Genomic DNA, 13325 nt, shown 5'->3' on the forward strand with positions numbered 1-13325 from the left:
CCACTAGTGATGAAAAGTGAAAGCTTTTGGGGGTCTTTTATCATTATTGTATTATTATATATATATTACATTATTATGATTATATTTCCATCAAAGTATTGAAAGTGCTACCCCCAAAAGCTTATAATTTATGACATTAGAGGCGCCGCGAGTACTTTCGACCTGTCCTCTATCAAATCTGCACCATCCCTATGGGAGTCGTCGAAACCGCGTAGATCTCAAAAGCTTCACGAGTTAGGCAATCTATATTGTTTTTGCTCGTACATTCTCTATGAAATATCATGATGAATTAGTATGGTATGGACGCATGGAGCAAATCCGGATAAACCGTACACACATGATCGAAAAGTAAAAGAACAGATTTTTCGACTTAAAGTTTGCAACATTTTGGTTTAATTACAAGTGCACCAAAATGGCAGAATTTGTGGAAAAAAGATGCGAGGATATGATCCCAGAGCTCGAACAAATGGAACGGATAAAATTGTTCGATAAAAATGAAATCCGGTATGTTGTAGGTTACGTACAAGTATTACAACGTTCAAATATTTTTCGCAGTATTTTTGCATTTTACTAATAAATTCTCTCAAATTTTAATTTATTTGTTATTTCTGTATCAGAGAATCTCATAGTCTTATCTGATAGCAATATAGTATAGAAAGGTAGGCCTGTCGCTATGTTTGTAAAAATGTTCCGTTAAGTATATAAAAACTTGGATGAAAATTGTGAAGTACCCTGAGAATTTAAGTTCTTTCACTTTATGGAAATGTTAATACTCGCCAAGTAACAAGTTTAATATTCTCAGTCTGAACCTCAGCATGATGCTGAAGTTTCCAACGTTGGAGTCCAACGAAATGATCGAAAAAAACTCTCCAATAATTCCAGTAATTCTCCTATTTTGTTCCCTGCCAAATTTGCGATTCGTAGTTTTTCAAGCTGCACCAACGATTCGTGAAATAAACAATTGGTGAATTAAAAACGTTTTTTTCGTTCATTTCGTTGGACTCCAACGTTGGAAACTTCAGCGTCGTACCTCAGCAATAAAACCCACTAATCTTTGAATATTCATTTTCATTTCTATCACCGTCCTACTGCATTTTAGTCAAACTCTCGTATGTAGCTCTGTAGTTGAGAATTAAAAAAACAATCCAGATAATAGGTTTGATCATTAGAAAAAAATTGACATTTTCAAATCCTAAAATATGGTCAGCATAGTTGTTTCCCAAATGAATTTTTTAGACAAAAATTTCATGGAAACTAAGGAAGCATAAATACTACCTTGAACATTTAACATCGCTCTTGTTATCTTCATCGCAAATACTACCAATTGATATTATATTATGAGCAAGTGATCAAAATTATTTTCTATTTGTTTTTAGGGCGGGATTGAAATTCCGAACTGTGAGAAGTCAGAAGGCTCAAAAGTCAGAAAATCTGACTAGTGCGATATATCCATATATTTCGAGCCCCAGCTAGATTTTTGGAATTTTGAGCCTTCTGATTTCTCGCAGTTCGGAATTTAAATCCTGCCCCTTGTTCTTGATATCCTATTATGCATTCATTAATTTGCATTGCATATCTTGAGATTTTTTTGTGTTAAAAAATCTCCAATCGATATTTCAATCTCAGGAGCATAGCAAAGAAACGGAAAGAGTATGAATACAAGCTGCAAAGACATTCAAAATGCAAGGAGGATTATCTTAGGTATATACAGTATGAGATGGATCTTCTGAAGCTTGTTAAACAAAGGCGAGAGGTAAAATTAAACATTTCATCCAATGCCTTTAAAAAAGGCTATGATTTGGGAACTTTGAAGTTAATGTATTTATTTTTAGAAATTCGGCATCACCCAAAAAAAATCTGACATTGATTATACAATAGCAAACAAAGTAAACAAATTGTACAAACAAGCAATAGCAAGATTCCAGGATGATATAAGATTTTGGATATCTTATATGAAGTTCTGCAAACACGTTGTAAGTGAAATAGAACAATGTTTATAAATTGTATGCTATAAGAATTTCAAGTTTTTCCTGATTCAAGAATTAATGATTTTCAGAAATTTCATGGCTGCGTCAGTAGATTGATAGGGAGAATGCTCCAAGTTCATCAGAACAAACCAAAGTGTTGGCACATATCTGCTCGATGGGAAATTGAGGAGAGTAAAAACATTCAGAATGCTCGTCAGTTTTTGTTACGAGGATTGCACCATCATCCTGATTCCCAATTGCTTCTGACAGACGCCTTTAAATTGGAGCTAGATGAGGCTAGTAAAAAAAGCAACGAAACTGATGGAAATGATAAAGTCACTGATACACCAGCTGTGGACAATGATTATGAAATGTCAATTGGCCACAAAAGGGCTTGCATTATTTATAAACAAGCATTGAAAAGAGTCAAAGACATCAAATTCGTAGTTGAATTGTTGAATATTGCAAAGGGATATGACAATACCGAGAAACTTCAAAATATCATCGTTAGGTAAGAAATCAATCTTCTCATGAAAACATACCTTTTTTCCATAAAATTGTTTGTTTATGATAAAAAATAGAGTTTAAATCATAAAAATTCATAAGATTCATTTCTATATTTAATGTATTTTTGGTAAAAAAGAACAAACAAAATCTCAAATAATAATTTTTGGAAGTCACTGACAATCTGATGGACACAAAATGCTTCTATACTAGATTCTAGTAGACGAAAATATAATTGTTACTTAAATTAAAAAGTCTCTTGCTGAATTACTTGATCAAATATTATTTGCATTTACAATAATGATTCGTACGCTCTTTGACAGTGACATGATTGAAGAATATTCGAACAAACCTTTGATGTGGGACACAATGGCTCGAAGAGAGTTAGAAGGCTTGCCACAACCAACCGATGCTGAAACTCCTATGGAAATTGATAACGGGCCGAGTTCACTGAGAGATCGTATAAGCGCATGTAACGAAGTTTATCTCGCAGCTGTGAAGAGAATCAGGACCGAGGAAATGTGGTCTTATTACATAGATTGTTTAATGGAAATAAATCAGGATTCAACCGCATTGCCAAATTACAAGAAAAAACTTCTAAAAAACGCTTTGGTTCAAGCACATCAAGCAAAAAAATTGCGTGAAAAATACTACATGCACTGGGTGAGCAGTTTTCTAATTTCCTACTTTTATTTATCTTTCTATATTGATTTTGAATAAAAACTTGTTGACAGTAATAAAAACAAAACTTGTCCAATTATATTTTCTTTTCATCCACGATCAGTGTTCTCTTTCATTTTTCGTCTAATAAATTTTTTCAAAGCATTATCGGATCAGTCGGTAATCACACCTCGAATTTTTGAAATTGAAACTCTTTGGCATCGTTCGTCCGATTAAAGTAATAAAAATGTCGTCGTACGCAGCACGATCGCAAAAATCCGATGACATTTTTATTTTTTCAATCAGACGAACGATGTGGGAAAATTTCCTTTTCAAAATTTGCAGCTATCTCTCTCGCACTCACGGTTGTGATTACCGACTGATCCATCATCTTAAGTTCAATTTTTGATGATTTTAATCCATATCAATCATAATTTTTGTAGGCACAAATATGTGAAGTTAGCATAGGCTGAATGGGGCCCAGGATTGAAAAATGTAAAATTGGCGTGTGCACATTTTGCTGAACAATTTTTTATATAAATCAATATAGAAACAGAGTTGAAAAATGTTCTAAAATATAACCTTGAAATTGTCTTGTAGGTCGAGATGTTGAATAATGACAAAAAAGACGAAAGTTCGCAAAAACGATTATACGAAGTATTGAATTGGGCGACCAACGCCTCACCAACGAGCGTCAATCTTTGGCACGCCAAATTAAGACATCTTCTCACGTCAGGACGTGACGTTGAGGCGGTTGCAGAATTCACGAAAGCATCAGAAATTCTCGGAGAAAAATCTTTGCCTTTATGGCGGATGAGACTCATGGACGCACAAGCGAAAAACCCGGAAAAGGTGGAAGCTGTTTTTCTCGCTTCGTTAAAAGTCGAACCAAGTATTGCAAAAGAGATGAAACCGTCCTACATCGAGTGGATCGTTCTCACCAAAGGTTTTAATCGAAAATTGTTCCATACCTAATAATATTAAGGGATCTAGTTTGCCGACGAAAAAAAGGATCGTTTGCGTTTATTTTTTTGTTTTTTAATTTGGTTCGCAGTTTCGAACCTTTTATTTTTACCGCAAAGAGTAGGTATATCTTCGACCGAAAGTAAAAGTACAAGCTTTATTTTCGGTGGAAAAATCGGTTCATTTTCCGTGATAAAAAAAAAATATATATGCAGAGGGAAAAATTCTTCGATTCGATGCTGTGTTTGTGATAGACTCGCTTCGCAATTGTTAGATTGAGCGCATACCTGCCTCCGGTATACCGACGTCGCGCTGTCCACGAAACCTAATTACGAAAACTGCTATATAACCCCCTCAATTTTCAACGGATTAATTTAAAATTTCCAGAAAAAATCTCTACGTCGCTGTATTATAAGAATTCATGAAAAATGAAAAATTTATTTTTCCAAAAAATTCCAATGACATGTGACTCCTTAAAAGGGAGCTATTCTATTATAGAATAGAAAGACTCTAAGTTGCTATTTTTGAGAACTAAATGCTTTTGTTGAATTTGATGAATTTTCATTACATCACTGAATCGAAAAAAATGTATATCTGCGAAAAGTTATAAAATTCTGAAACCGATGTCCGTTTCAGTTTTTCTAATTTACAAAAAGTTTGCTTTGGATCACAACAAAAACGTAGGTAATTGAATGCGTTTTTTAGCATTTGCATTCTTAACCGAAAGTATATTTAGATGGCAGTAATCCTGGAGTAATATTAATAACAATAGAAACAGTCAACGAATTAGAAGATTTTCGGGAGGAATAGACCTTTAGTATAAAGCCTCTGATGGCAAAATATACATTCGATTGTGAAAAAAATGAAACATCGTTTTATATTTCTGGTGACCGAGAAAAATTCATGCCAATATCGTTTGTTCCTCTAGGAATCGAGACTGCTCGGCAGATTTACAACGAGCTTTGTTTGCAGCCACCAATTTGTTTGGAAATGCACAAAAAAATGGCAATTTTAGAGTTGCTTCAACCGGAAATTTCTCTGAGACACGCAAGGCGACCACACGAATTGTCGACTCTACAATTCGGCGAAAATAACACTGATGTTTGGATGGACTATATAACGTTTGAGATCAAACACGGGGATCCCCAAAAAGTTGCGGATCTTTACAAACGTGCAATCAAAACATTGGAACCGGCGTTATCAAACATATTTATCTCCGAGTACAGTCTCTTAAAAGCAAATCCTGAAGCCATGGAAACAATCGCATGAAAATGCCGACAAGCTAAAAACTCATATGTGAATTTTAAAAAATGAGTTATACGAACTTTTAAAAGAAATATACGAACTGTCGATCATCGAAAACAGGTATGATCCCATGAAATTTTCCATCCATTTTCCGTTCCCACATTTATTCTAAAATTCATCCTGAACGAAAAAAACTGGTGCATTTCAGATGGTTTAAACCATTAAACAAATACTAGACAATTTTGACATCACACCTTCATTTTATTATCAAGATGTTTATGACGAAGAGTTTGAAACACAATAATATTACATCAAAAAATGACTTAGACAAAACAAGCCGTATCTGTTACCAAATGAATGTGCCATTCAAAGTATTGTAAATACATCGTAGCACCACAAAGAAGATTTTGCTTGATCTGCTAACGAGAATCATATACATTCATATATTTGAATGTGCTGAAACGGAAACTACATACACATCAAAACCGTCTCAAAGAATCGTGTTCGGCCCTCGCCTTAAGGAGGGTGGCTACCGACGATACAATGTTGCCATGCTAAACCATGTTAAATACATTAAAAATTTCAAAATGATAAGAATTTAATAAAATTTGGTGAACATATTCTTTAGGGCCAAATTTGACAATACACATTTTTTAAGATTTTTCTTCTGTACAGTTATCGAGTAATTGATCACTAAAGTTCAAATGTATAAGCATAGCGTTTCCATATATATAGGTATACATTCCGGGCATAAGAAATCTGCTTTAATCCGTAATTACTCGATAACTAAGCAGAAGAAAATTTTGAAAAAAATTGTGTCTTCGCACTTGATGTTGAAGAACATTATCACCAAATTTGATCAATTTCTTATCAATTTGACGAACGTAGCCACCCTCCTTAAAGGTCATCTCAAAATCGCTAAAATGTATATTTTGTCTATGAAAATTCCAACCCTGTTTAGAGTGGATTCGGGGGGGGGGGGGGGGGGATAAATTTGTTTTGTATACTGAGGTTCATTAGCGCTGCTGCGCCCAAAAAAAACTTATAACCACTCGCGTATACACAACTGTCAAATTGACAGTAGACAATTGTCAAGCTGACAGCAGGACTCCGTATTTGAAAGCCCCAGCGACCAATCACAGTACGAATAAAACAACAACAATGCCCCCCGTTCGTGAACAACTTCGGATGTTACTCACCAACTTCTCAGAAGAGGAACTCTCGGGCTCAAAGATTACAAAACTGGCTGAAGGGTCATTTTAGCGATTTCAAGGTATTTTTTAACCGGTTGACTGGTATTGGATCATATATGTACAAAAAAAGTCGGGCCCATTCTGGTTTTGTATCATATGTGTACATATTGAAATAACTTTTTCAATTTTCAACCGATTTGGACAAAAATTGGTATACAGTGGTTTTTTGGGTCGCTGAGTCGATTTTTGAACTTAATTTTCACCTCACTACTCTTGGAAATGGGAAAAATCGAAGGTTGAGGGTGAAATTTTTCGTTTTTTCAATGGATTTTCATGCTACGTGACATGAAAATTTTTAGTTTTTTATCACACTGGACTTTTTCATCGAAATCAAACAAAATTCGCTACCCCCAAAAATGTGAAAAATAAGGGTTTAGGGTGAAATTTGTTAATTTTTCACTGCGAAGATTTCATGCTTTATCACATGAAAATGGAATCAGCAACCTCGAAAACCCTCAGAAATAAATTATCGTGATTTTCGGTAACATATTGGCTCGTACCAAATTTGGCACAAAAACTGGAAAAAAGCTCACCAGTGAACCGGTTAAGGAAAGGCTAAAAATACGAACTCATTGAGTAAATTCTGATGGTCGATTCAATTTTAGCACGTCCAAAATTATAGTGGTATATGGGTTTGGTTATAAAATCGAGGGACTTTTCTTGTAGGACCATGTAATTAAAATAAGTAATTTTTAAATTTAGTTTTGTTCTTTTACGATCGCTCGGTTGATCAAAGCAACATCGGAGAAAGCCAAAAAATCATTATAGTACAAGCACTGAAATTTCGTTGAAATTGGTTTTTTCTTCCTTGATCTATGATTCTGGAGGTATTTCATGTTCCATTTTAGTGAGGACGATATTACGATCAGTCTCATTTGGCAATTTGGCACGATCGCCAGTCTTCAAAGCAGATCTCAGGTCCAGACACTTGATATCAGTCATAAGTGAGTGTTCCTTGTCCTCCAAGTTACGATCGATGCGAACTAAAAGTGTTTCCAGATCGTTGTACGCAGCTCTAAAATCAAAGTTATATGCATGATGAATTTTGAACGAGCTAAATTGACTAACTTTCGAATATAAACCTTAAAATAGTACGGACAAAAACCCGATCTAGTATTCCTGAATCTTTGCTCGCGTTGATTAATTCTTCACAAAGCAACCCACATTTCAAAGAAAAAAAAACACAACTTCATTGCCCGAAGAAAAAATCTTTCAATTCGCATTCCGGGTTCATTTCATTCAATTTTTTAACCGTCGTTGATAAACAATCTCGAATCTTCGTGATTGATATGTGATTAATCAAACATTCTTTAGAATTAACAATCCAATAAAATGACACAACGTCGTCGCTTGAACATTTAACGCGGAGTTTGTAAAAACATACTCATAAAATGGTGTAACAATTCGTTAATATTTAAGAATTCGAATTCATTGTACCTCGTAGAATTAATTCTACTTGTCAGATCTTCTTTAGTTTGTCGCAGTTGAAGAACTTCGTCTTTTAATCCGAATTCAATTTCATCACGACAAAGTTCAAAACCTGGGCGATACGTTCGATTTTCCAATCTCGTTTCGACGCACTTTATCGCGTCGATTTTATTCCTCAATGCATCCTCCAATTTCGGTAATTCTTTCATAAGTAATTCCATTTCATTTTGTATCTGTTGAAATAAGAAACTTTTGATATAGATAAATGGAAAAGTTTCAAAAAAATTAGCAGATTAATACAACTTGATGCATTGCTTGCATAAAATTGAATTATCCTGAGCTTTGGCAGACAAAATAAATGAATTCTTGGTGTATTTACCTTCTGTTTTTGCCAGGCGAGTTCGTTCCTCGCTTTTTGAGTTTGATAGATTCTCTTTCTCAATGTAAAATCAGTAAAATCTTGCTGGGCCCTTATATCATTGCTTGCTCTTTCTCGTGTCACGTGCATGGACTCGCGAAAATTGTACGTATCGCTGAGTTCGTTGTCTGCCAATAATCTCGTGTATCGACAGTGTTCCAGCCAAGTTTCGTAAGGAATGCAACTAGTAAAAAATATATTTTTGTAAGCTTCGAAATAAGTTAAAAAGGAATAAAATGGTTGATTTTCAATAAGAAACTAAATGAAAACTGAGGATAATCAGTATCACAGAAAGTTTTCAGTTTTTAATGTGATTGGTGAAACTCATTTTAAAAATAGTTATCTTAAAAACGCTTCGAAACTTATTTTGATATTTTTTAACTTTTTCAATCTCACCCCTTGACGACTCTCAAAGCATCAGGTTTGTAACTGATACTCGCAGAGTTACGGCTCAGCTGTAAATTTTCCTTTTCTATTTCAATTGACTCGACTTTGTCTTCCAAATCAAGATTAACTTTGAAACGAACTTCTTCTAGTCGATTCAATTTTTGCCAGGCAGCCTGAACACTGAAAAAAATAACCATTTCATTCATACCGGTTATTAATTTTCTCTATTTTTCCCTCAGCGAATAGAAAACTTTTGGGACTGCACCTTTCAGTAATTAATTTCCTGACATTTTCAATAACACAGAGTTCCTTTTTGAGTTCTTTGTCAGGTTCGTCGTAAGTGAGCTCGGTGCCCCTTCGGCAATCTCTCATCGAGATGCACTGAGCTGTTATATGCAAAGGTATATTCAAAACTTCGAGATTTTTTTCCGCGTCCGCTTTCTCGTCCCGTAAAATACCAGTTTCGAAAGCAATGCGTTTCAGTAAACTTTCCAAAATTGCATGCCATCTCGATATTTCTGTTATCCTGTAAATATTTTTCCTATCAATCATACAGAAACCCTGATTTTTACCACACTGATCACAGTAGAGATTCGAAACTCAATCTATTATATTAGAAACTCGGTCATAAGATTGTTGTTAAGTAAATGTTCAAGCCTTTCAGATGTTTTTAATATTTGAATGTTCAATACCAATTTTCTTATAGATAAATCTTCACATTCCTTAACTTTTGAAAAAAAAAAAAAAAAAAAAAAAAAATAGCAGCAGATTCGTAATCAGCCCAATGAAGAGCGTTTTTTTTATGAATGACATTATACTCGCCTGTCCGCCAGTCTCGTATTATTCATGTAAGTATCCCATTCAGTTCTGATTTTTGTTTCGTCGCGAATGATCCTGGCCGCATGTCGTAAGTCGAAAGCGTCCGATCTCCGCACATCGGCAGCTTTTTGTAGCTCCCATTGCTTGGCGTACCAGTCGGGCAGACCTTTTCCATGAATTTGACATTTATAAAACTAATAAACAGTTGTCAAGTATACAGGTAGAAAAAAATGAGGAGAAAAGCGTTTACACTGTGCAAAAGAGGATTTTAATGAAGAGGAAGACACTACAGGATGCAAACTAGAGAATAATCGAAATGACGTTCGGTTATATTGGACGTTTTCTTGAAACATTTACTTGCCTAGATGAGCTGTAGGTTTTTCGAACACAGGAACGGATTTGGCCATCGTTTTACAATGAAAATTTTGTTTTTTTGGCGGAATAAATATTCAAATAATCAAATAGTTCAACGAACGATTACGTGCAGCCAATATTCTAAACGTCAATGGATGGTAGTAGACAGTATACGGGTGAATACTTCAAACAAGTATCGTTGCTACGGCAACGAGAAAGAAAGACGAGATGGGAAAAAGAACATGTATGTATTTTATTAAGATAGTTCATACACGAAACGATTTTCTTAAGAAAGTCTTGAAATTTAGACAGACTTTAAATGGGTAGTCGACTGACCCGCATATCAAATTTTAAAGGGTTCCTTTTATTGGTGTTGAGATAAACGCGAAAGGATTGTTGGGACTATGCGTAAAAAATCGTTTATCTTTCCATATAACGAATGAACCCTTCTTACGAAGTTTATGAAAAAGTATACCATAACAATGAAGTATATGATGAAGGTTTGAGAAAAAATTTGAGACGACTGTCCTACTTTTAATAAAGATATATTACCTTAAATATTGAACGAAATTGATAATAAGCACTCGAATAGCCTCACATTTGCTAACTTCAGAATTTTGTTTCTTTTTGGCTAGGGCTATTACTGTCATAACGTTCTATCTTTTTATTGATATTTTTTCTCGATCCATTTCCCCTCGTATTTTCCCTTTTCGCTCCCTAATGCGATATTTTACATAAAAAACTATTATATTTTAGCCAGTGACGAACGAAATTTCGGGTTCAGTCAGTGATGGACAAAAGATAAGGTGAAAAAATGTATTTACAATTTCGAATTAATGACTCTGACTTAATTCAAAGTGACTATATCTTTCATTAGAGAGTAAAAATCGATCCAATTTAGACACCCACAAAATACGATCCTTCCGGCATGATCTATCTTAATCATTGTAATATCACAAGAAAGAGAAGGTTTTCAGGTTCAAACGATATCAATTGGCTCTCTGACAAAAGGTGAGTAAGGAATCAAGGTAGCGTTTACCGAGACGCGGATTCACTCAAATACAGGTTCAAGTACAAGTGCAATTCATCGACCTCGAGGGCGTATCTGCACGTGCGGAAGCGTTCAAACTGAGAAATTGAAGCGGTTTCTTGTTTTAATGAACTAAGTGCGGAGATCGAAGAGAGTCTTCGTCGTTCAAATAATACATGCGGTGGAACGTTTACTTTTTTTTTCATTCTAAGAAAAAATAATAGTTTCTTGATTCGACTTCGTTTCATAATCCATTGACGAGATAATGACATGTATAATTTTATACTAATTTCTCGAATTTAATTAGCCAATTACGGATTTAAAAAACGTCGCTTCTTACGAAATAGTGATTTTTTTTAAGCACAGTAATTCTTCAGTGTTATTATAAACAAATCGAGCAACCTCTCAGTACAGTCGAAAATTCGAAAAAGTGAACTCTAATACAATTGAAAATGATTTATACAATTGATGTGTTCACTATTAGAGTGTGTCGAAAAAAAATCGACATTTTTTTTTCGGACTCCACAAACATTTTTCTTCTTATTATACTAAACGATGAAGCTAGCCAAACGGACAGCTCGAAATAAAACTATTTCGGCCGGCTCACCGCATACTTCAATTTTCCATAAGAAAAACACGTGAAAAAAACTTCGGTGAATATTGTTCCATATAATCTGTAAAAAAAAAATCACGGATATTCTACTTACGTATTTTTGTAAAGAATTGAATTCCCTACAAATAAAGTCCGTAGAGTCAGTGGCCTAACACCATCAATTTCGCATGTATCAATTTCTATTTTCGAGGTCGCTCCTTTTTATTAATGGTGCTGTTTGAATTGGGCTGAAAACTATTTTTACGTATAATTTTTCTAAAATGGCTTTTAGGATCGTTATCTAGGCAAAAATATCAGGTACATACTGTTCTCATTTGTTTGAAAGAACGACATAAATTGTTTGTCTTTCCACTATATATTTGTTTGAATAAATTATGAAACTCAATTAACCAAACCGAATGCACAGATATATCTAATAGGAAAAGAGAAAGAGAGAGAAAACACATCAATTCATTTCCCATGCTTACAATTGAATTGACTTACTTGTTGTAATTACGTGTTAGCGTAAGGCCGAACCATTTGAGGGCTGTAAGCGCACACGTTGGCGCAATGCCGAACTGTTCAAGTCTACAGTTGTTACTTTGTTGCATTATTTTCAAAAAATATAAGAAAACATCTAGGTTTCAGGCCAATTTAAACAGCGCCATTAAAAGGAGCGAATGCGAACATAGAAATTGTTACATGCGAAATCTGGCTTGATGATGTTAGAAACTTCAAACTGCTACAATCGTTGACTAGTTGACTCTACGGACTTTATTTGTAGGGAATTCAATTCTCTACAAAAATACGTAAGTAGAATATCTGTGATTTTTTTTTTACAGATTATATGGAACAATATTCACCGAAGTTTTTTTTTCATGTGTTTTTCTTATGGAAAATTGAAGTATGCGGTGGGTTGGCCGAAATAATATTATTTCGAGCTGTCCCTTTTCAGTTAGCTTCATCGTTTAGCATAATAATAAGAAAAATGCTTGTGAAGCCCGAAAAAAAATATCGATTTTTTTCGGCACACCCTAGTGTTCATATTTAAATTTTACCAGTTGCAGTTGATTATTTTCTTTTTTATGAGAAATATTGAAGTCAGAACTCGAAAAGTGAAACAGTTTCTGCTCGATTCCTTTGACCCATCCTCCTACCGTCGTTTCCAGACCTGTATGTACGACCGTGATTTTTTTCTAAAAATGAAAAAAAAAACTTGTTTTTTGCGATCATTAGTAGAAAAAGATTTCAGAAGAATTTTTTTTAGATTTCAAATAACTTATTTATTGACTGAGAATGAATATAATCAAGTTTACGCTTAAATTCGAAAGCTCAGCCATACAAAATGTCTTAATGCTATAACGAAAGAAAGTACTTTTCTGTGAAACGCTGAACGGAAGAGTTTCTTTTTTTTTTTTTTTTGACACAAGCTTGAAATCCGATTCGTCCAAAATAGTGCTTTGAGCAAATCTCACGTGGCGCGTATTGAATCGTGATAATTCTGTCGTGTAAGCATTGAAATGTAATTAGCAGTTCGGTACGCGTAACCCAGCGTACCCAACCACGCGCACCCTATTCGGCTAGATATTCTTTAGACCGTTTTTTGTGCCCAAAGTTATATTCGCTCGAAATAACAATTGTTTTATTCGTAAGTGTATCACAGCGAAGCCAATAGGGTATGTATATGTATTTTCTGACAAAAAAT

The 13325-nt window shown here is 34.5% G+C and overlaps 2 protein-coding genes across 2 annotated transcripts; one reads left to right on the forward strand and one right to left on the reverse strand.

Annotated features, from left to right (window-relative positions):
- Positions 1-201: 201 nt before the first annotated feature.
- On the forward strand, positions 202-5456 carry LOC122406176 (U3 small nucleolar RNA-associated protein 6 homolog). Its single transcript, XM_043411464.1, has 7 exons — positions 202-504; positions 1627-1753; positions 1833-1973; positions 2057-2478; positions 2795-3134; positions 3732-4077; positions 5023-5456. Exons 1-7 carry the CDS (start codon positions 413-415, stop codon positions 5361-5363), a joined length of 1809 nt encoding a protein of 602 aa, XP_043267399.1. The 5' UTR covers positions 202-412; the 3' UTR covers positions 5364-5456.
- Positions 5457-7035: 1579 nt separating this feature from the next.
- LOC122419442 (tektin-2) lies at positions 7036-10051 on the reverse strand. The gene is made up of 7 exons (XM_043433988.1): positions 10006-10051; positions 9648-9810; positions 9091-9351; positions 8835-9005; positions 8400-8622; positions 8030-8253; positions 7036-7607 (listed from the first exon to the last, which is right to left on the reverse strand). Exons 1-7 carry the CDS (start codon positions 10049-10051, stop codon positions 7406-7408), a joined length of 1290 nt encoding a protein of 429 aa, XP_043289923.1. The 3' UTR covers positions 7036-7405.
- Between the last annotated feature and the right edge of the window lie 3274 nt (positions 10052-13325).

The sequence above is a fragment of the Venturia canescens genome, chromosome 1 (assembly GCF_019457755.1).
Source record: "Venturia canescens isolate UGA chromosome 1, ASM1945775v1, whole genome shotgun sequence".
NCBI classification, from domain to species: Eukaryota; Metazoa; Arthropoda; class Insecta; order Hymenoptera; family Ichneumonidae; genus Venturia; species Venturia canescens.